General features: G+C 52.4%; 1 protein-coding gene across 4 annotated transcripts in view; it reads left to right on the plus strand.

The window, feature by feature from the left end:
• Positions 1–22,500, plus strand: part of LOC118218684 (metabotropic glutamate receptor 8-like) — a 95,579-nt gene that overhangs the window by 32,928 nt on the left and 40,151 nt on the right. For all 4 annotated transcript variants that reach the window (XM_035401275.1, XM_035401274.1, XM_035401278.1 and 1 more), the window contains exon 4: positions 965–1,181. In XM_035401275.1, coding sequence (XP_035257166.1) covers positions 965–1,181 — 217 coding nt within the window. The remainder of the gene's footprint in view (positions 1–964; positions 1,182–22,500) is intronic.

Below are 22,500 nucleotides of genomic sequence, written 5' to 3' on the forward strand. Positions count from 1 at the left end.
TGGACGTGTGCTAGCTCGCTCTGCTTGTGGCTCGGAACAGCTTGTGCTGAGAGTAACGAGACGATATTTTTAGAATCTGCATACATCTCTGGAAATATGTATTTTACTCTGTGTGCGTCGCGAGAGTTTCATTTCTATAGCGAATCTCCCTCGGTCTTATTTACTTTTTCTGCTGTTTTCGGAAATGCATTATTCATCCAGCGCCGCCTGGAAATTTGATAAAAGGCCTTTCCCATGATTCCCGGTGCTGGGCTTTGGGGAGCGTGAGCGGAGTTTAAGAGGAAGCGTGATGTTTCTGCAGCAGCCCCCGCTGTTTACGCGCTGACCCCTCTCAGAGCGCACGCTAACTCACTGAGCCCTGCGTTTCCGCCATGGCTGTTATCCTTCCAGTTTAGCGCGATTCATGGTTGTCTGAAGGGCGGTAATGGCTCAGTTGAAGAAGTCTGTGAGGGGATGTGAGGGGATGTGAGGGGACTGTGCAGCAGTCTGTGAGGGGATGTGAGGGGATGTGAGTGGACTGTGCAGCAGTCTGTGAGGGGATGTGAGGGGATGTGAGTGGACTGTGCAGCAGTCTGTGAGGGGATGTAAGGGGATGTGAGTGGACTGTGCAGCAGTCTGTGAGGGGATGTGAGGGGATGTGAGTGGACTGTGCAGCAGTCTGTGAGGGGATGTGAGGGGATGTGAGTGGACTGTGCAGCAGTCTGTGAGGGGATGTGAGGGGATGTGAGTGGACTGTTCAGCAGTCTGTGAGGGAATGTGAGGGGACTGTGCAGCAGTCTGTGAGGGGATGTGAGGGGACTGTGCAGCAGTGTGTGAGGGGATGTGAGGGGACTGTGCAGCAGTCTGTGAGGGGATGTGAGGTCTGTAGTGATGGTCTGTGGTAATGGTCTGTAGTTGGTCTGTAGTGACGGTCTGTGGTAATGGTCTGTAGTGATGGTCTGTGGGCCCTGCTCTCTCTCCTCAGATCCCGCAGATCAGCTACGCCTCCACGGCGCCGGAGCTGAGCGATAACAGCCGCTACGACTTCTTCTCCCGCGTGGTCCCGCCCGACTCCTACCAGGCGCAGGCCATGCTGGACATCGTCATGGCGATGGGCTGGAACTACGTCTCCACGCTGGCGTCCGAGGGCAACTACGGCGAGAGCGGCGTGGAGGCCTTCGTCCAGATCTCCCGGGAGACCGGTCAGTCCCGCGCACGCGCACGCGCGCGCGCACGCACACGCACGCATGCGCACACACACACACACGCACACGCACACGCACGTGCACACACACACACACTCATCACGCTGAGGGCAGACCCTAACCCTAACACCCACACCCATGGAGAGTTGGGTGGCGTTTCATTGGCTGTCTCGGTTGAGTGATGTCAGTGTTTTGCCTGGGAGGGGTTTACAGACAGCTGCCAGCGTTCTCTCTGGCGGCTGGCATGCGATGTGTGTGTTTATTTGGAGGCTGAAAGGAATGTGACGGCTTCTGGCTGGGCGCCTGCCAGACGCCTGGCTGCTGCAGGGCTGATTTATGAATTCTTGGATTGCGTCCAATCAAACGCTTTCCCTGGCTTTCTGTTTCTCAGCGCCTTTTAATTGGCTGAATTTCTCTAATTCCCTGCACTTGACAATCGGGATCAAAAACAGTGAGATGAAAAAACATCTGTAATGCCATCAGATATTTTACTGACTGGATAGAAGCCAGTGTGAAGCTCCCTGCTTTGGCTGTTAGTGTGTGTGTGTGTGTGTGTGTGTGTGTGTGTGCGCGTGTGTATCTGTGTGCATGTGTGTGTGCGTGTGTGTGTTGGCTCCATGTCCCCTGTGCCCAGAGCAGCTTTGGAAATGGGGCACCATAATCACCCCCATCCTTTCCCCTGACCCCCATAATCAATTTTGGCGCTGCGTGATTGGATTACCACTGTGGCTGATGGAAAAGCCGCTGAATTAATTATGATATAAACTGCAGCGTTAAAATTCACAAGCTGTAACATATATGTGCTTAGGAGATTAACCAGGGGCTATACGGGTCCCCTGGGACCTTTACACATGCTATTTCCATTCAGAATCATGTGTGTGTGCGTGTGTGTGTGTGCGTGCGTGCGTACGTGTGTACGTGAGCGTGTGTGTGTGTGTGTGTGTGTGTCTGTGAGTGTGTGTGTGTGTGTGTGTGTGTGTGTGTGTGCGTGCGTGTATGTGTGAGTGTGTACGTGAGCATGTGTGTGTGAGTGAGAGAGCGTGTGTGTGTGTGTGTGAGAGTGTGTGTGTGTGTGTGTGAGAGAGTGTGTGTGTGTGTGTGTGTGCGTGTGTACGTGAGCGTGTGTGTGTGTGTGTGTATGTGTGTGTGTGAGTGTGTGTGTGTCTGTGTGTGTGTGTGTGTGTGTTTTTTTTTTTTTTCATGGGGACCCAGAGTCTGGGTCCCCATGACTTTTCTGTTCCTCATCTTTAAAAAACATGAGATTCACGGAGAGGGGCGAAGGGGCAGAGACTCAGAGAAGCGGAACGCAGGGGAACAGAAGAGCGCTGGAGCGGGGGGCTGGGTCACGAATGCGTAAATAAGACGGGCGTGAACGCGCTCTCTCACACGCCGCTTCAAATAAAGGAATGTGGTAAAAACACACACAGCGAGCGCAGGGGGGAACACTGCAGACTGACACAGGGAGAGGGAGAGTGGGAGATGGGCGGGGTGCTGGGGAGTAAAAGAGAGAGGGAAAGGGAGAACTCAGACTCACCAAGACCAACTCAGACCCCCCCAGGCCCACCCACAGCCCCCCCAGACCCCACCCAGGCCCCACCCAGGCCCACCCAGGCCCACCCAGGCCCACCCAGACCCCCCCAGACCCCACCCAGGCCCCACCCAGGCCCACCCAGGCCCACCCAGGCCCCACCCAGACCCACCCAGACCCCACCCAGACCCCACCCAGGCCCACCCAGGCCCACCCAGACCCCACCCAGACCCCACCCAGGCCCACCCAGGCCCATCCAGACCCCTCCCCCCCAGACCCCCCCTGACCCCCCCAGACCCCTCTGACTGGAGGGGAGGAATGGCAGCTCTGGGTCTGAGTGTGGCTTTGTGCTCTTGGTCCGGGACGTCTCCCCTGATCCGGACCGGTCTCTGTCTGCCGCAAGCCCACAAAATGAAAAGCCTTTTTGGGTTTAGAGGTTCCACTGGGCTGCCTGCCCTCCATGTACTCTGGTCATAATGAGAGAGGGAGAGGGAGAGGGAGAGGGAGAGGGAGAGAGGGAGAGAGGGAGCAGTTTAGGAAGCTGAAATGCGCTGGGCTGTGACTCTGGCTGCCTGGTCTGTGATGTAGAGGCATGGAGGAGGTTTTTCTGTGAGCTTCCCCCCCTGAGACAGGCTGACAGCTCCAGGCTTCTGTGCCCCAACACAACACAGAGCGGAGACAGAGGATTACAGAGACGTCCAATTAGCCGCACGTAGCGTCTGCATGGAGCAGTCAGTCACTGGGCCTGCTGGGCGAGCACAGCGTCTCTCTCTCGCCCGTGAGCTCCCAATAATGGAGTAAAAACCTCATCTCATTCTTGGCTGGAGCGTTCTATGTTATTTCTTTTCTTGGCGGGCTCCCTTGGATCTTGGTCAGGAAGCCTCAGAGCTTGAGAATTTGTACACTTTGGATGTTTACTGGGATAACTCAAAGTCCGTTTACCGGGATAACTCAGAGTCAGTTTACCGGGATAACTCAGAGTCCGTTTACCGGGATAACTCAGAGTCCGTTTACCGGGATAACTCAGAGTCCGTTTACCGGGATAACTCAGAGTCTGTTTAAGAGCTTCGTTCAAGGGTACCTCAGAGGCCCTAGACCTGGGATTCAAACCTGCAGCCAAAAGAGTCTCCCAAAACCCAGCCCTCTGATTGGACACTGGAGCACTGTGAGTTTTACCCTTCACCACTGTAAGCCCAGCCCAGCGATGGCAGTCCATTGTGATGTCATATGTGATGTAATCAGTAGGGGGGGGGGGGTGATGGTGAGAATGTGACGGTTGGGGTAACTGCGGATGCTTGGGGGGTAAGCAGTGAAGGACCAGGCCTACGCCCCCCCACCCCCACCCCCACCCCAGCCCCCACCCCAGCGGGGCACAGGCACGTTTTCCCCGTTTACCTTGGGATGTGGAAACTTCCCTCCCTTTCATCCTCTGCCCACACCCTGCCCCAGCAGGGCAGAAATATTAAAACAGCGTTAAGTAGGCATTCAAAAAAACCTTCACATCCTTTGAGCTCAGATGAAGAACTTTCACTTCAAACTTTATATCTTTCTTTTTTAAGTTTTCCTTTGAAGATTTAGAGTCTTCGGCCCAGGACTGGACTGGACTGGACTGATACAGCACAGCACAGCACAGCACAGCACAGCACAGCACAGCACAGCACAGCACAGCACAGCACAGCACAGCACAGATCAGCACAGCACAGCACAGCACAGCACAGCACAGCACAGCACAGATCAGCACAGCACAGCACAGCACAGCACAGCACAGCACAGCACAGATCAGCACAGCACAGCACAGCACAGAGCGGAGCGGAGCGGAGCAGAGCAGAGCAGAGCAGAGCGGAGCAGACCAGAGCAGAGCAGAGCAGAGCAGAGCGGAGCAGAGGCGCGTGTAATCAGCATTAACACCATGCGCTCGCTCGCCCGGCTCGCTCTAATCACATTTCCCATACTGCCCCTGTGCTGGGCTGGATGTGCCGATAAGCCGCGCGGGTTTGGCACCTGGCGCTGCTGCGGCCTGCGTGTGGGACTGGAGCTCAACGCCTCCCACCTTTAATTACGCCTCTCCTTTCATATGTGACTATGACGGGAAATAACTCCACACGCTGGAACACCAGGCAGCCGTGCGTACAGGCTGCAGCCGCCTGGAGAAGGCAGAGTACACTGAGTGCACCTTTGTGTCCATTTAGTTTTTCTGTTTATGCTTAAGGGTGTTGGATTTGAGGTCTGAGATGAATCTGAGACAAAATGGCTGCCAGTCATCTTTTATTTCATGGTGTTTACATGTGTTGCGTATGCTTCTCCAGTTTCCAGAAACAGCTGGTTTTGTGTTGATCCCTCCTTTTCAGCTGTATGACAGTGAATGCCTTTCTGTGGGTGTGTCGTGATGCAGATGGTACTGTGGCTCTCTCTCTTTCTCTCTCTCTCTCTCTCTCTCTCTCTCCCCCCTCCCTCTTTCTCTCTCTCTTGCTCTCACATGAAGGTGGAATCAAATCAGAGGGTTGACTTGTTGCTGATTATCAGGCTGGTTCTTTTGGTCCAAGGTCAAACTGTCCCTTTCATGTTTACTAAACGCAGAGCGCTCCCCTGTCACAGCCCCCCCCGAACACCCCCCCTCGCACCAGCCGCTCCCCCATCACAGCCCCCCCCCCTCGCCCCCCCCCCCCCCCTCGCACCAGCCGCTCCCCCTGTGCGTCTCTCACATCTCAGCTCTGCGCTGGTCACGCGCTGACAGGGCTAATGAGCCTCAGAGGCTGAGAGGCTGGGGGACAGAGCAGGCGGGCAGCGGGAGCACTGGGCACGCTCCGTGGGTCTGTAGTCAGGGCTGTGCTCCGTGGGTCTGTAGCTCTATGGGTCTGTAGTCCGGTCTGTAGCTCTATGGGTCTGTGGTCTGGTCTGTGCTCTGTGGGTCTGTAGTGGTCACATGATCACTCCCAGGACAAAAACCTCTCTGTTACCCTTGTCAGACCAGCCAATTTATTTCTGTCCCTCATAGAGGACAGGTCTGTGTGTCTGAGGAGCCGCACGTTCTGCTGGGCTGAGTGGTACTGATGGGCTCAGCGGGACGTCCCGCTCAGGAACCAGCCTGTGACCTCCTGCAGCGCTGCTGTCAGCGAGAGCACCTTAAACCAAAAAGCGGGGTCAGAAAGTGAAAGCGTTATAAAGTAAATTACAAAAGCAGTCCTCCTGTTCAGCGAAAACATAAACAGAAGAGCCTGATGATCGAAGGAGGGCCCTTGGACAGTCCGCTCTCCACTTTGGTCTGCGGTTTTAGCCACGGTGAAGTAAGGGTGTTTAGGTTCAACTGAAAACAGAAAGAGAATGAGCTCATAAATCCCTTTCATCTGCTGCACCGGAGAGACAGAAGTGCTCTGAATGCAATGTGCCTCCCGAGATTGCCGGGAATAGGCCGGGAGGTTAAAGCATCCCAGCATGCTTTGCTGTGGGCGTGTTTGCGTTCTCACAGGCTGAATACGTACTCAGGCTGAAGTGTGTCATGTCATTCAGCGTCAGAGGTGGGACTGATGACGCTGAGACTGACAGAAGATCTGAAGTCTGAAATAAGAGTGATCACCTACACAAGACTTAGTCTTCCAATGAAAAGTCTTCCTTTAATTGGAAATAGCCTTGGCACTGGAATGACATGTCATGTCAACCAAAATAAAAACAAAATTTTTGCCTGTTTCATAGATTTCAAGAAGGCATTTGATTCAAATTGGCACAATGGTTTGTTCTACATGCTTATCCAAAGTGGTGTAGGGGGTAAAGTATATGATATAATCAAATCAATGTACACCAAAAACAAATGCGGAGTCAAAATTGGAAACAAAAGAACAGAATTCTTCTCCTCTCTCTCTCTCTCTCTCTCTCTCTCTCTCTTTCTCTCTCTGTCTCCCTCTCTCTCTCTCCTTCTCCCTGTATCTCTCTCTCTCCTTCCCCCCCTCTCTCTCTCTCTCTCTCTCTCTCTCTTTCTCTCACTATATCTGCGTTTACACGGATCCTCGTATTCCATGTCTAATCAGATTAGCCACCCAATCAGAATAAGCACGCCTGGTGTAACCAGCTCAGCCGGAGCAGACTCTCCGGTTCCCGTGTGAGTTTCGTTCGCTCTGAAAGGGCTGGCGTGAGCCTTTTGTTAATCCGCTCCATAGGAGAATGCTACTCGTGTAAACACTAAAACCGACTGATTGGTTTGCATGGGATAAATATTCTGCCTGCGTACGCTGATTCGCTTTGTATGAGACTAAAACTGGTCTGTGGGCGACTCTCCTCCTTTCTGAAATGTTAACAGAACGCCACGCCTCCTGGTCTTCTCCTGTTTAATAACTGCAGGGTAATTATATTCCATTAACACTGCTGCCTGAAAGCCTCTCAGAGCTGTCCATGAAAATACTGCACACACCTCATGATGCATATCTGGAGATATTTATAGAAATTTGTATGATGTTGTATGATGCCAGTCGGAATAAGTGTTTTCGGGGCGATGCAGTGTTCTGGATGTAAACGTGGCCTGTCGTCCCTCCCCCTCCCTCCCTCTCTCCCTCTCCCCCTCCCTCTCTCTCTCCCTCCCTCCCTCCCTCCCTCTCGCGCACCCTGGGGTTTGGTTTTGAGGCCGGCTGTGGTCAGGTTTTCGGGCGGGGCTCGTTAGTGGAGAGCGCCGCCCTGCAGGGCTCAGCTGACGGTGGGTGAGCTCTCCTGTGGGCGGGGCTTCCCGCTGGGCCGCCGTGCGCTAATAAAAAGCGCTAAGAGCAGAGAGACCAACAGGAGCATGTCCTTACCACATGTCCTTACCACACCCCTGCATGGCCTGCATGTCCTTACCACACCCCTGCATGGCCTGCATGTCCTTACCGCACCCCTGCATGGCCTGCATGTCCTTATCGCACCCCTGCATGGCCTGCATGTCCTTACCACACCCCTGCATGGCCTGCATGTCCTTACCGCACCCCTGCATGGCCTGCATGTCCTTACCACACCCCTGCATGGCCTGCATGTCCTTACCACACCCCTGCATGGCCTGCATGTCCTTACCACACCCCTGCATGGCCTGCATGTCCTTACCACACCCCTGCATGAGCTGCATGTCCTTACCACACCCCTGCATGGCCTGCATGTCCTTACCACACCCCTGCATGGCCTGTATGTCCTTACCACACCCCTGCATGGCCTGCATGTCCTTACCACACCCCTGCATGGCCTGTATGTCCTTACCACACCCCTGCATGGCCTGCATGTCCTTACCACACCCCTGCATGGCCTGCATGTCCTTACCACACCCCTGCATGGCCTGCATGTCCCACTCTGATTCTGCAGCAGCACTAGCACTAGCAGTAGCAGTAGCAGTATTAGCATTAGCTGCAGCATTAGCTGCAGCAGCAGCAGTAGCAGTAGCAGTAGCAGTATTAGCATTAGCTGCAGCAGCAGCAGCAGCAGTAGCAGTAGCAGTATTAGCATTAGCTGCAGCAGCAGCAGCAGCAGCAGCAGCGGTAGCAGTAGCAGTATTAGCATTAGCTGCAGCAGCAGCAGTAGCAGTAGCAGTATTAGCATTAGCTGCAGCAGCAGCAGCAGCAGTAGCAGTAGCATTAGCAGTATTAGCATTAGCATTAGCTGCAGCAGCAGCAGCAGCAGTAGCAGCAGCAGCAGGTGTAGTCATGCTAAATGCTGGACCTGATCAGTACCTGTTCAAACGGATTCGTGTCTGATCACTTCCCCAGTGCCTGGCACTGTGTCTTTTCAATCCGCTGTCGTTCCTCCACATAAACACATGAACGCATAAACGGGCAAACGCGCAGCTGCTGTGTTTACAGGCTGATCTGAGCCGCTCCGCCGTCAGCTTCCTCTTCATCAGTCTTCATCAGTCCGTCACGGTCGCTGTGGTTACGCGGCTGAAGCACAGAGGACGGGCAGTCCTGCCAGAGAGCGCCGCTCACGGCAAAACAAACGGCCGTTATCATTATTATTATTATTATTGTTATTGTTACAGCCATACAGTAACTCAATATCAGTGTTTGCTGATAGAGTAAATAAAAATGTGCTGACAGGATAATGCACATGGTGAAATAAATCCAGTGGAGTGTGATGAGTGTGTGCTTCTGAGGAAAGCCAGAGGCCGTGTACGTGGACAGGCCTGAGCTGTCCTGGTGTTGGCCTGTAATGATGTGGATCCTTTCCCTGTTCACACACACACACACACACACACGCACACTCACACACACGCACACTCACACACGCACGCACACACACACACACAAACGCACGCACGTATATACACACACACGCACACTCACACACACACACACACTCACACACACACGCACGCAGACACACACACACAAACGCACGCACGTATATACACACACGCACACACACACACACACACGCACACACAGGCATCTTTCTGAAGACTGTAATGTAATCTTCTTTTCTCATTTCTTTGGGCTCTCTAAATGAACCCATTTCCCTGCACTCTCCATCTTACTGTATGCTGTAATTTATTCCAGGAATGTAGCTTCAAAGTTTCAGCTTCGCCCGAGCCCCTCCTCCCACACCCCCCCCCCCCCTACTCTCTTCTGAAAACATTTATTATCCAGAAGCGTGATCTGGATTAATGTGGGTTTTGATGGGGTTTATATCATGTGCATTTTAATTTTTTTTTAATGTGTGTTCTGTAGCGCTGATATAAGATGAGGTGAGCTTTTTACGGGTTTTATTAGAGCTTGGGAGAGAGAGATTCCTGCCTCTAAAATCTCTCCCGGGGGGAGTGTGGGATGAGCCCGGATGGACAGAGAGAGCGAAAGAAGAGCAAAGGGCAAAACGAGTGCAGCCGGCCTCGTCTGTTAAACTGCCTGCTAACTGGCTGCCTGTGAGGATGTTTTCCACAGGCTCTGATTGGTTCACGTCGTTTGGTGGGATGAGCCAATCAGCCTGTGGGTGTGTGACTGCGAGTGTTGGGTTGGGTGTGGGGGACGTTGCCTCCAGGGTGTGCGTGCAGAAGAGAATCTTCCGCTTGAGTTCTGTTAATAGAACGAGGGGACATAAATGGAAATGAGCAAAAGGGTAAATTCTGTACAGACATTAGGAAGAATTTATTTCATGCAGAGAGTAGTCGGTGTGTGGCATAGCCTGCCATGGAGATCCATGGAGATCATGCTCATACAGTGCTCTTCATTAGCTGTTAGCTTAGCAAGGCGTCTTATCCAACCTGCCCTACAGACAGTGTGGTGGCTCTCTCACCATGCATATGCACACTGTGGGCCTGTTACACACCGTCCTGTATCATTCGCTGTCGAACTCGACCCTGACGCTATGGGGGAGGAGTTATTTCCCCATACGGAGTTGACAGATTAGAGTCACACAACACACACTGCTGCTGTGGACAGAAGGGTACAGGTAAAGTATTCTATTCTACCTCCCTGGTGTATCGGCTTAAAACCAGAACATTCAATACATGTTAGCCGGGTAGAATCAGACCATCCACACCGCAGCGCCAGAATCAATCCTAACCCATTCTCCACGGTTACCGGATAGAATCAGAACACTTCTTTAGTTTAATCTGTCATCTGTTCCTGTGGGAGGGGGGGGGATCAGGGGGAGAGAGAGAGAGAGAGAGAGAGGGAGAGTGAGAGTAAGAGAGAGTGAGAGTCCGGTAGCCCTTGATGCGCTGTGGAGCTCTTTCGCTGCCTCGTGCGCTCCAGCCCTGGCTGTATTTACGCTGTTCGGCCGGAGCTCCAGCCCTGGCTGTATTTACGCTGTTCAGCCGGAGCTCCAGCCCTGGCTGTATTTACGCTGTTCGGCCGGAGCTCCAGCCCTGGCTGTATTTACGCTGTTCGGCCGGAGCTCCAGCCCTGGCTGTATTTACGCTGTTCGGCCGGAGCTCCAGCCCTGGCTGTATTTACGCTGTTCGGCCGGAGCTCCAGCCCTGGCTGTATTTACGCTGTTTAGCCGGAGCTCCAGCCCTGGCTGTATTTACGCTGTTCGGCCGGAGCTCCAGCCCTGGCTGTATTTACGCTGTTTAGCCGGAGCTCCAGCCCTGGCTGTATTTACGCTGTTCAGCCGGAGCTCCAGCCCTGGCTGTATTTACGCTGTTTAGCCGGAGCTCCAGCCCTGGCTGTATTTACGCTGTTTAGCCGGAGCTCCAGCCCTGGCTGTATTTACGCTGTTCAGCCGGAGCTCCAGCCCTGGCTGTATTCACGCTGTTCAGCCGGAGCTCCAGCCCTGGCTGTATTTACGCTGTTCGGCCGGAGCTCCAGCCCTGGCTGTATTTACGCTGTTTAGCCGGAGCTCCAGCCCTGGCTGTATTTACGCTGTTCAGCCGGAGCTCCAGCCCTGGCTGTATTTACGCTGTTCAGCCGGAGCTCCAGCCCTGGCTGTATTTACGCTGTTTAGCCGGAGCTCCAGCCCTGGCTGTATTCACGCTGTTCAGCCGGAGCTCCAGCCCTGGCTGTATTTACGCTGTTCGGCCGGAGCTCCAGCCCTGGCTGTATTTACGCTGTTTAGCCGGACAGCACCATCTCCTGCCCCCCTGTCTGCCAGTTACCGTCCTCCAGGGGCACACATTAGCGTCTGACTCATGGTTTTGGGTGTTTGGGTGTTTGGGTGTTTGGGTGTGTGGGGTGTGGGGTGTGGGGTGTGGGGTGTTGGGGGGGTGGGTCTTTAGCAGGACTGGCAGCTCCTGGCACTCAGAGGCCCTGACTGAGTCAGGCAGGAGGGGTTGCACCAGGCTCCTGGAGGATTGTGGGAAATGAAGGACAGTGAGGTCCTTCCTGTGTTGGTTTCAGAGCTCCTCCCAGGTCAAAGGTCAAATTCTTGTGTGTGCTGAGCACTGTAGCAAAACTCAGAGTTCAGGGTGAAGTGTTGGATGTGCCGACATTGTGTTTGGGGAACTGATTGCAAATGCTAATTATCTCCAGTTCAATATTTCCCTTAAAAATCAGCTTATCACGCTAAGACAGATGTGCTCATTTGAAGTTTAAATTAGAGAGATACATTTCTGATAAAAGAATGCTCACCAAAAGGAAAAGTGCTTTTAAGCTGGTGTTGTCCATTAACAATGAAAGTGGTTCCAGAGCAAAATGGTAAATTGCAACAACAAAAAATACAACAACAACATTCTCTGTGTGATTTTTAAATGAAGATTAAACTGACACAGTAATAATTAAAAATGAGCTGAGAAAGGCTTTCTGCGCTCTCATTCTGTGCTTCAAACACACGTATCAAAGATGCCTCTGTGCTGTTGTTCATGTACGCTGGATGACCTTCCTTTAAAATGAAGATGACTGGAGATAATTGAGCTGCTCGGGGTGGAAGTTTAGGTGCTTGTCGTATCAGAGAGGGGCGTGGCTCGTCCCTTACGGAGGGCGGGGAGAAGCCAGGCTGGGGAACGGGCCCCATACACATTAATTTGGGAGACGGGTGACATTTTTTCACGAAAGTGGGACGTTGTTTTTAATTCGCTTCAATTTGCCTCATTGATTAACTGACGTCTTCATTAAAACATACAGCTGCGACATGGACCGGGGGTTGCTGGGGGAGGGGGGGGGGGGCGCATGCTGATTCTGTTCCCCGGGGGGGTACTTCATCAGGGTAATTAACCTGAATTACTTCAGTAAAATATCCAGCCGTACAAGAGGGAAATTTAACCAGAGGGACGTCTTCTGAGCAGAGAGTTACGGCAGCTGTGATGACAGAATTGTGGAATAATGTGGGAGGGGATTGTGTGTGTGTGTGTTAGTGTGTGTGTGTGTGTGTGTTTTGTTCAGTGAAGGAAAGATAATAAAACTGTGGTTGTTGGGCTATGACGTTAAAATCAGGTTTGTTTGCTACATCTCACCAGGCTAGCCGACCCTGGAGCTGAATGCACTTCTCTCTACACAGGACGGGGGGAGGGGGGGATGTGCTCCCTCCTCTAGCTGTTCCTCTCTCTGCTCTCTACCTGTCTGCACAAAGCCGAAAATAAAAACACACACGAGGAGGGGCGGCCTGTCCCGCTCTCCTGTTCATACAGACAGACGCGGGGGCGGTTTTTCTGAGCGGGGGGGTACGCCCGGCTGTCGTTTATCTCCAGGAGACCCCGTCACACATCAGCGCTGCTCCACTCCTGGGGCCGGCCGGAACAGGAAGTGCTCCCAGGCCGGAGATTAGGAGCTACAGGTCCCAGGACCGCACCCATGCTGCAGTCTGCATCAATGCAGCCCTGATACCTGACTAACATACATCAGCACAGTATGTACTGTCTAAAGCAGGGCCTGTGTTTACTGTGCTGTGTGGTATAATGGCTAAGGAGCTGGTCTTGTAACCTGAAGGTCGCAGGTTCGATTCCCAGGTAGGACACTGCCGTTGTACCCGTGAGCAAGGTACTTAACCTGCATTGCTGAAGTATATATCCAGCTGTATAAATGGATATTGGGTACAATGTAAGTCACTCTGGATAAGAGCGTCTGCTAAATGCCTGTAATTTAATATAATAAAGGTCTGTCCGTGGTGCTGAGGGCCTGTGTGAGAGATGGCATGGTTTGGGCACGGTTTGGATCCTCTGGCCCAGGCTCCATTCACTTCTATGGCTCAGGCACATTCATGTTTGTTGATGTTTTCAGTGCTCACTCTGGTTTGCTTATTAATTATGTCTATATTTAGGTTCATTTTTAATCTGGAGACTTTAGTTTCCCCAGAGCCAAGGGAGAGAGAAAGGGAGAGAGAGAGAGAGAGAGAGATTAAATTAAATAAAGGAATAACCAAATGAAAGAGTGAGTCGCAGCCTTCCTCCTGTTCTCTGCGCGCAGCGGGACGCTGGCCGGAGTTCATGTGGATTTCCCGCTGCGCGATGAGCTCCCAGCATGCCGAGCGGGAGGATGGATTTACTCACGCTGATAAGAGCTGTGCACTGCTCTGTGAACCCCGAGGCTCCTCAGACCTCAAAAACAAACGTTCAGCGTTACAAAGCGGCTCAGTCCTTGGTCATTGGGTCATTGGGTCGTTGGCTCCATAAACACCAGCTGCTTTGTCTGCACCGGTATTGGAACCCCGTTCTCTCCCTCAGTCACACAGAGCCCGTTCAGCTCTGGAGATTCACGCCGGAATGCATTCCAGTCCCGTTCTGTTATAACGAGGTTTTCATCACGAGTGTCGCAGTGAATTAACATGTTCAGGGTCGGCTTGATTGCTTTGTCATTTCGGTGCGTTTGATGAACAGTGGTTCTGAGAGCAGTGCAAGACAACACAATTACGCTCCCTGTCTGATGACTTTAATCTGTTTAGTAATAAAGTGCTCGTTCGTCTCCGCCTGGTCGTGTGCATGTGCTGCATGCTCATAGGGAACGCTCAGTCATTATGGAAGCCTGTCTGTTCGTTAGCACGTGCCCAGATTACCCTCTCAGAATCAGAAACGGCTTTTTCCAGTGGCCTGGTGAGGTCCCGCCATTCGCTGTTCAGGCTGCACCTAGCGGGTTATTAATGGTGATTCAAAAAGCGATTCAAAAGGGATTCAAAAGATATAAATTGCGCTTTTTTCACCAGTTCGTGTCTCTGGCACGTGATCCCTCTCGGTGATGTTGGGTCTGGTGCGGCTCTGCGGGACTGTGGGGTCGGGGAGCGACTCTGGAACGCAGCCAGGGGTTCATGTTTAAAAGCACACGGCCCACTCTGGTGGAAGATATTTCACATGGGAGGGGAGGCATCGGGCCACATTTCCACAGAAGACTTCCCTGAGGAAAGGTTGTGTAAGAGAAGCGGGGGATGCGTGGAGCGGTAAATCTCTCAGGAGTCTCTCATGCATCTCGGGCGTGGCAGGACAGACAGCAGACGCATTTCCAGGAGATTTAGCGGGTTGTGTGTGTGAGATTTAGCGGGTTGTGTGTGTGAGTGCAGCGGGTTGTGTGTGTGAGTGCAGCGGGTTGTGTGTGTGAGTGCAGCGGGGGGGCTGAGGCTGGACCGTCTCTCAGACTCTGGGTCCATCAGAAAGGCCTCCTCTGCTGGCACATGTGCTCTTACCTCCAGCACATGGAGGTACTGCTGCTTCAGTTTAGGGATTTCCATCCTTTGCCTTTAAATAGAGCCTCATCTGCAGCAGCCGTGGGCAGCAGTGTCGTACAGTGGGTCAGGGGCTGGTCCTGCAACCTAAAGCCTTGAGAAAGGTGCTTAACCTGCACTGCTTCAGGTTATATCCGGCTGTGTGTATGGGTGGAATGTAAATGCTATATGAAAAAAGTTTTAGTGTTAGTCGCTCTGGATAAGAGCGTTTGCTAAAATGGCTGTAAAATCAGGAGCTCTGTGTGTGAGGTGTTTCCGCACAGCACACCTGCTTATCGGACGCATACAGCACGCCGTCGACTGGTCCCAGTGCTCCAGTCATTATTTAATGGTAAATTAGTTTAGCATATTACTGTGACTGTCTGATACAGCTCGGCTCAGGGAAGATGGATTATAAGAATTCATTTTCCCTCAGAGTGCCTTTCTGAAGCCCTTAATCGGGGTGAAAAACATTTTCCTTCTTTTCCAGAACTTGCCTGGGTTTCTGCAGAAAAAAAGGCAGATTCATTCATTACGAGAACTTGGGGGTCCAATCAATTAAAGGGCACCCGTGAGGAATGATGGGTAATTTACCCGAGAGTCTGGGACTCAGACGCACCTTGCTTTATCTTCAGCTGAAATGTTTGGAAGCGGTTTAGAGGGGCGTGCGGTTTAGAGAGATGTGCGGTTTAGAGGGGCAGTGTGGTTTAGGAGGCAGTGTGGTTTAGAGAGACGTGCGGTTTAGAGGGATGTGCGGTTTAGGAGGCAGTGTGGTTTAGAGGGATGTGCGGTTTAGAGGGGCGTGCGGTTTAGAGGGCGTGCGGTTTAGAGAGGCGTGCGGTTTAGAGGGATGTGCGGTTTAGTGAGACGTGCGGTTTAGAGGGGCGTGCGGGTTACAGGGATGTGCGGTTTAGAGGGGCGTGCGGTTTAGAGAGGCGTGCGGTTTAGAGAGACGTGCGGTTTAGAGAGACGTGCGGTTTAGAGGGATGTGCGGTTTAGAGGGATGTGCGGTTTAGAGAGACGTGCGGTTTAGAGAGACGTGCGGTTTAGAGGGATGTGCGGTTTAGAGGGATGTGCGGTTTAGAGAGACGTGCGGTTTAGAGAGACGTGCGGTTTAGAGAGACGTGCGGTTTAGAGGGATGTGCGGTTTAGTGAGACGTGCGGTTTAGAGGGGCGTGCGGTTTAGAGGGATGTGCGGTTTAGTGAGACGTGCGGTTTAGAGGGATGTGCGCTTTGGGAACGTCGGCCTACGCTGTCTGTCTTCAGCACAGCCGAAGTTTTAAATTCTGAGAACATCCCCAGGTACGTTTCCACGGAAACTATGCATTCAGCATTAACTGTTTTACAGCTACCAGGAAGATGAAGTGATGTTGTTTTAGCCACGGTTGTTTAAAAAAATGCTAGGTAACTGCCGTTCATGTCTTTTTTTGTTGTTGTTGCTTTCTTGCAGAGAGCAAGGATTTGATGAAAGGGGCCTGAAAGATTAGGATGTGCTAAAAGCATTTTTTAAACTGGACAAACAGGAGCACGGGACCCTGGAGCAGCTGTTTCGGGTGTAAACAGGCATAGCACCGCAGGGGGGTGAGGTTAATCTCCAATACGGCCCCATTATCACCCCTTAAACCCCGTCAGTCGGGGGATTATGATCATGCATAAAACGGTTGGGGGTGCGACGTGTGTCATTATTCATTCATTCATTAGTCATTCATTCATTCACGCTCAGACGGGTGTGTGAGAGGGTGAGTGAGCGAGCGAGAAATAGAGCGATATTGTGTGTGAGTGAATGTACAAGTGAGACAGAGAGAGATGGAGAAAGGCAGAGTGAGAGAAACTTAAACAGGAGTGTGTGTGTGTGTGTGTGTGTGTGTGTGTGTGTGTGTGCGTGTGTGTGTGTGTATGTGAGTTGGTGTGTGTGTGTGTGCGCGTGTGTGTGTGTATGCGCGCGCGCGTGTGTGTGTGTGTGTGTGTGTGCGTGTGTGTGTGTGTGTGTGTGCGCGTGTGTGTGTGTGTGTGTGTGTGTGTGAGAGTTGGTGTGTGTGTGTGTGTGTATGCGCGCGTGTGTGTGTGTGTGTGTATGCGCGCGTGTGTGTGTGTGTGTGTGTGTGTGTGTGTGAGTGTGTGTGTGTGTGTGTGTATGCGCGCGCACGTGTGTGTGTGTGTGTGTGTGTTCTGCAGAGGCGTGGGCAGGCGGGAGGAAGATGGAGATGAGAGGGCTAATTTGTCTCTCAGGGCTGGTGAGTGAGTCACTAGCGATCGGTGCCTGTTATCACACCGCTGCTCACGTTATTGATTCAGGCTCCTTTATTCCGCTCCTCATTTTTAGTCCTGTTATCTGCCCGGTCCCCCCCCCTCGCCGGCCCCCCCCTCGCCGGCCCCACCCCTCACGGTGTTTCTGAACAGAGAAAAGCAGGCGTTGTGTCTGGGCTCTTTTAATGGATTCAGACAGATTTATCACTGCGCCTTCGCAGAGCCGGGGAGAAGCAGTGATGGAAGACTCGGTTTTGCTTTAATTATTCAGAGGCTGTGTGAGGAAAGACCAAGCTGATGAACGTCCAAATCCCACACTGGTCTTTATGGATTTGCGGGTTCGAATCTCCCGCGGGGCACAGTCAATGCGCCCTGGAGCCGCAGGTGATCAGTGGGAACTGGTTCATTATCGTACAAAGATAATGAGTGAAATATGAGCTGGGAGGATTACCCTTAATAAGCTTGTCTGATGAGCAAATGATAAAGCTCATTATTAGATTATTGAACAAATTATCCTAAACCTGTTATTACGATTCAGGAGAGTGTGTAATTCAGGGCTGCTTAATCCTGTTCCTGGGGATCTACCTTTCAGTAGGTTTGTACTACCACATTAACCAAGCACACCTCATTCAACTGCAAGAGATCCCATTGAGCTGATAAATAGTCAGGTGTGCCAAATTAGGGTTTGAGTGAGAACCTACTGGACGGTAGATCTCCAGGTACAGGGCTGGGCCGCCCCGGTGTCATTTAATATGCACTGTGTGCCCACTCTGGAGGGATGTATCCCAGCATGCATCTGCATGTTACTGTAGAAGGTCGGGGAGGTCAAGGTTGGACTGAGAGGATTGTGTCCAGAGAATGCAGCGTTGAGAATGTGGACTGCATTCTCTGCTTCAGAAAGGAAATGACTTTCCTGAGTTCCTGCTGTTGCTTTCATCACCTCGACACGTCTGCCCACGGCTGTTTCACAGCTTTCAGGAGGTTTTCTCACTGAAAAAATGCCCTAATTCAGAATAAATGGTTCAGGACATCTTTTCAAAAGCCCTTATATAATACTGTTTTAATTCAGCTGCTGCAAGGTCATTCATTCTTAATACTGGTATTTTTCTTTGAAGAAACAGGATTTGCTTCATATTTTGAGAAAGTATTGAAAAAAATCTTTTTGAGTCATCTACGGAATGTCCCCCCAAATTCAGACACACACGCACACACACAGGCTCACACACACACACGCACACAGGCTCACACACACATAACACACACACACACACACACACACGCACACAGGCTCACACACACGCACGCACACAGGCTCACACATGCACATGTACGTACTCACACACACACTCACATACACACACACGCACACTCACATAACACACACATACACACACACACACGCACACACGCACACAGGCTCACACACACACACGCACACAGGCTCACACACACACACGCACACAGGCTCACACACACGCACGCACACAGGCTCACACACACACACGCACACAGGCTCACACACACACACGCACACAGGCTCACACACACGCACGCACACAGGCTCACACACACGCACGCACACAGGCTCACACACACGCACGCACACAGGCTCACACACACGCATGCACACAGGCTCACACACACGCATGCACACAGGCTCACACACGCACGCACACAGGCTCACACACACGCACGCACACAGGCTCACACATGCACATGTACGTACTCACACGCACACTCACATAACACACACACACACACACACACTTACACGCACACACACTCACGCCCACGCTGAAAGTCTGCATTACTGAAACCCAGATCAGTGGAACACGCTGCTGATAGGTAGGCAGTGTGGCACCTGGGTGTAATGCAGTGGAGACGATGATCACTCTGTGAATGTACATTTAGAAAATGGATGCGTGTGCCTCGACTCGAGTCTGTGACCTCTGCATTATGAATTCCCTGCATAACGTTCCACAGACACAGCAGCACTGATCATTAACTTTGTTTGGCTTTAATGAATCCATTACTTAAATTCGGGATTGATATTAATGGTGTAGATTGTTCTCCTTCCCTGTTATCTGTAATCACTAATGTTTTTTAAAAAGCTCCTCTGAAAGATGTGGCAGAACAATTGGGCTGTGAAAGGCAGAAGTGGTGTTAATCGTTTTAATTAATCTAACGTCAGCAGTCCTGAATGCAGCTTTGAGAAGTGTGTCTCCTGCCTGCGCTAGCTCTCTGGCTGCGGCTACAATAGTAAAGACCCACAACCCCCCTCATCCAGTCACCTGACATATTCAACACCCTGTGCATTAATAGAGCTAGGCGTTTACTGACACCGCTCACATTAAGCATACTGTGCATTCATTTACTGACACAGCTCTCATTAAGCATACTGTGTTCTCTGATAGGTGGGTTGTGGCCCGTGTGTTCTCTGATTGGTCAGTTGTGGCCCGTGTGTTCTCTGATTGGCAGGTTTGTGTCCTGTGTGCTCTCTGAAGCCCCTCATTTTGGGGAGCACGGGGGATTATGCCTGACCTCTGGCCTCTGACCTCTGACCTCACCTGTTAGTCCAGGATCCTCACAGCCTGGCTGGTCTGAAAGGACCAGCGTGTTCCCTCCAGCGCTGCGCGCCAGTGCCATGACCACCACTGGAGGGCGATAGTGAGCCAGATCCAGCTGCAGCTGTATTAGCACTGGTTAAGGAACCCGGCCTGCAGCCATAAGCTTTCAGACCCTCAGACAGGACATTGCTGTTGCCTCTGCCCTCCAGCAAATGACTAAACCTACATTTAATTTCTGCAGCTTCTCTCTGGCTCTGAAACCACATTACCTGCCTTTTGTTGCTGTAAGCTCTGTGCGTTTGTGTGTGTGCAGTGAGTCTTCCTTTAGTTTAGTAAGCTCTGTGCGTTTGTGTGTGTGCAGTGAGTCTTCCTTTAGTTTAGTAAGCTCTGTGCGTTTGTGTGTGTGCAGTGAGTCTTCCAGGCTGGCGAATCATGTAAAGAGATGAAACGCCGCCCTTTGAGAGCTGAACAGAAGATGGACTGTGGGACCTCGGGGCGTTGGTCCCATTGCTCTGCTCATAGATGCGTCCTGTTTCTCACCTGGCAGGACTGAGCCTGGAGCGTCCATCAGTGTGTTGGTGAGAAAGATGAGCGCTAAGTTACTGCACTTCAAACAGCAATTGATCCGCGTCAAGTTTGAGCGCTTTTTTTATCCCAAACTCAAACTCTGGGCACAGGAACACCGGCGGGGCTTCACAGGGCCTGTGACTGAACACCGGCGGGGCCTCACAGGGCCTGTGACTGAACACCGGCGGGGCTTCACAGGGCCTGTGACTGAACACCGGCGGGGCCTCACAGGGCCTGTGTCTGAACACCGGCGGGGCTTCACAGGGCCTGTGTCTGAACACCGGCGGGGCTTCACAGGGCCTGTGTCTGGGGGGGGGTTGGGCTTCACAGGGCCTGTGTCTGAACACGGGCGGGGCTTCACAGGGCCTGTGACTGAACACCCTGTGACTGAACACCGGCAGGGCTTCAGAGGGCCTGTGTCTGGGGGGGGGTTGGGCGGGATGGCGTGGTGAGCGGTGTTCTCCCTGTCCTGGAGGGCGGGGCTTAGTCTCCATAGCAACAGCATGTTGGCATGCACCCCCCCACTGGCCTTTCCAGGGGTTATTATGGACTGTGAAACTGGCTTCCCTCTTCAGCCATCTGAAGTGGATTTGCTGTGTTGCGTTTGTTCATTGGAATCATCAGGAAGCACTGTGGTTCCGCAGAGAAATTATCAGGGGAAAAAAAGGAGATGAAATGAAATAAAGGGGATGGGAATCTCTCCCCTGGGTCTGCAGAACTGGGGGAAGTGCGCTGTGAAAGTGTTAATTACAGTAATTAATGAGTCAATGAAGGAATGAATGAATGCGTGGTTGAGTTAATGAATGAATGAATGGATTAATTAGTAGAATTTTCATGTCTTTTATTCCTCTGGGAAATGTCAGTTTGCTGTATGTTGTACCATGTAGATCTGGGGGTGTTACAGCTGCATATGGCCCTGTCCCCTGTAGCACAGAGTACAGTAAACCTGGCGGAGAGAGGATCCCCAAAACTGCCAACAGCAGACGCTCTCCAAGTCTGCAGGTTACTGTGGATGGATCGAGAGAAATTTGGCAGAATGAAAACTCACAGCAAATCCTCATTTTATTACCGGTAACCGTGATGACAATTTCACTTTTTTTTTTCTTTTTCTTTTTTCCCTGACGCGGTTTTGTGCAGTTACAGTTTTTATGGGAGCAGCATTTCGTAATTTGATTGGCGACAGCGGCTGAGAAACCCTCGGGCTGGGATGCAGAGCGGGGTCTGGAGCTCTCGGGCTGGGATGCAGAGCGGGGTCTGGAGCCCTCGGGCTGGGATGCAGAGCGGGGTCGGGAGCTCTCTGAATGTAGAGCGTTTTGCAGTCTCTGAACATGCTGGCTTTCGGGGGAAATGTGAATCTCCACAGATTACGGGCCACTTGGTCTGAAATCTGTGACTCTGTTAGCGGGCCGGCGCGGCCAATCAGCTCATCCAGTTCATTCGGACGAGTTCAGCAGTGACGGAGAGGGACTGTAATCCCTTCTCTTATCTGTGGCTTCCCGGTGCTGGAGGAAACCCGCCAAAAACAGCGGACGATATTTAAAAATATACCGACGTGTTGCTTTTTCAAGCCCTGAGGAATGATGTGTGCCTGTAATCTCTGAGGTTTCTACAGTAAATAACTGCTTTCTCCTCCCCCCCTTTTGCCCATTAAAGGGGGTCAGCCATGTGTGAATGAGGGAGTAATTTAGGGCGAAACAGCGTACACACGCGGCACCCCCGAAGCGCTGGACCCGCGGGCACCTGAATAACGCAGATTAACCCGAGCGGAGAAGTCCAGGAAGCAGTCGCCGCGGTTGGCTGGTACTGGAGCGCAGGTTGGCTGGTACTGGAGCGCAGGTTGGCTGGTACTGGAGCGCAGGTTGGCTGGTACTGGAGCGCAGGTTGGCTGGTACTGGAGCGCGGGTTTGCTGGTACTGGAGCGCAGGTTTGGTGGTACTGGAGCGCGGGTTGGCTGGTACTGGAGCGCAGGTTGGCTGGTACTGGAGCGCGGGTTTGCTGGTACTGGAGCGCAGGTTTGCTGGTACTGGAGTGCAGGTTTGCTGGTAGTGGAGCGCGGGTTTGCTGGTACTGGAGCGCGGGTTGGCTGGTACTGGAGCGCGGGTTGGCTGGTACTGGAGCGCAGGTTGGCTGGTACTGGAGCGCGGGTTGGCTGGTACTGGAGCGCGGGTTTGCTGGTACTGGAGCGCAGGTTTGCTGGTACTGGAGCGCGGGTTGGCTGGTACTGGAGCGCGGGTTTGCTGGTACTGGAGAGCAGGTTGGCTGGTACTGGAGCGCGGGTTTGCTGGTACTGGAGCGCAGGTTTGCTGGTACTGGAGCGCGGGTTGGCTGGTACTGGAGAGTAGGTTGGCTGGTACTGGAGCGTAGGTTGGCTGGTACTGGAGCGCGGGTTGGCTGGTACTGGAGC

The sequence above is a fragment of the Anguilla anguilla genome, chromosome 19 (genome assembly GCF_013347855.1).
Source record: "Anguilla anguilla isolate fAngAng1 chromosome 19, fAngAng1.pri, whole genome shotgun sequence".
Taxonomy (NCBI): domain Eukaryota; kingdom Metazoa; phylum Chordata; class Actinopteri; order Anguilliformes; family Anguillidae; genus Anguilla; species Anguilla anguilla.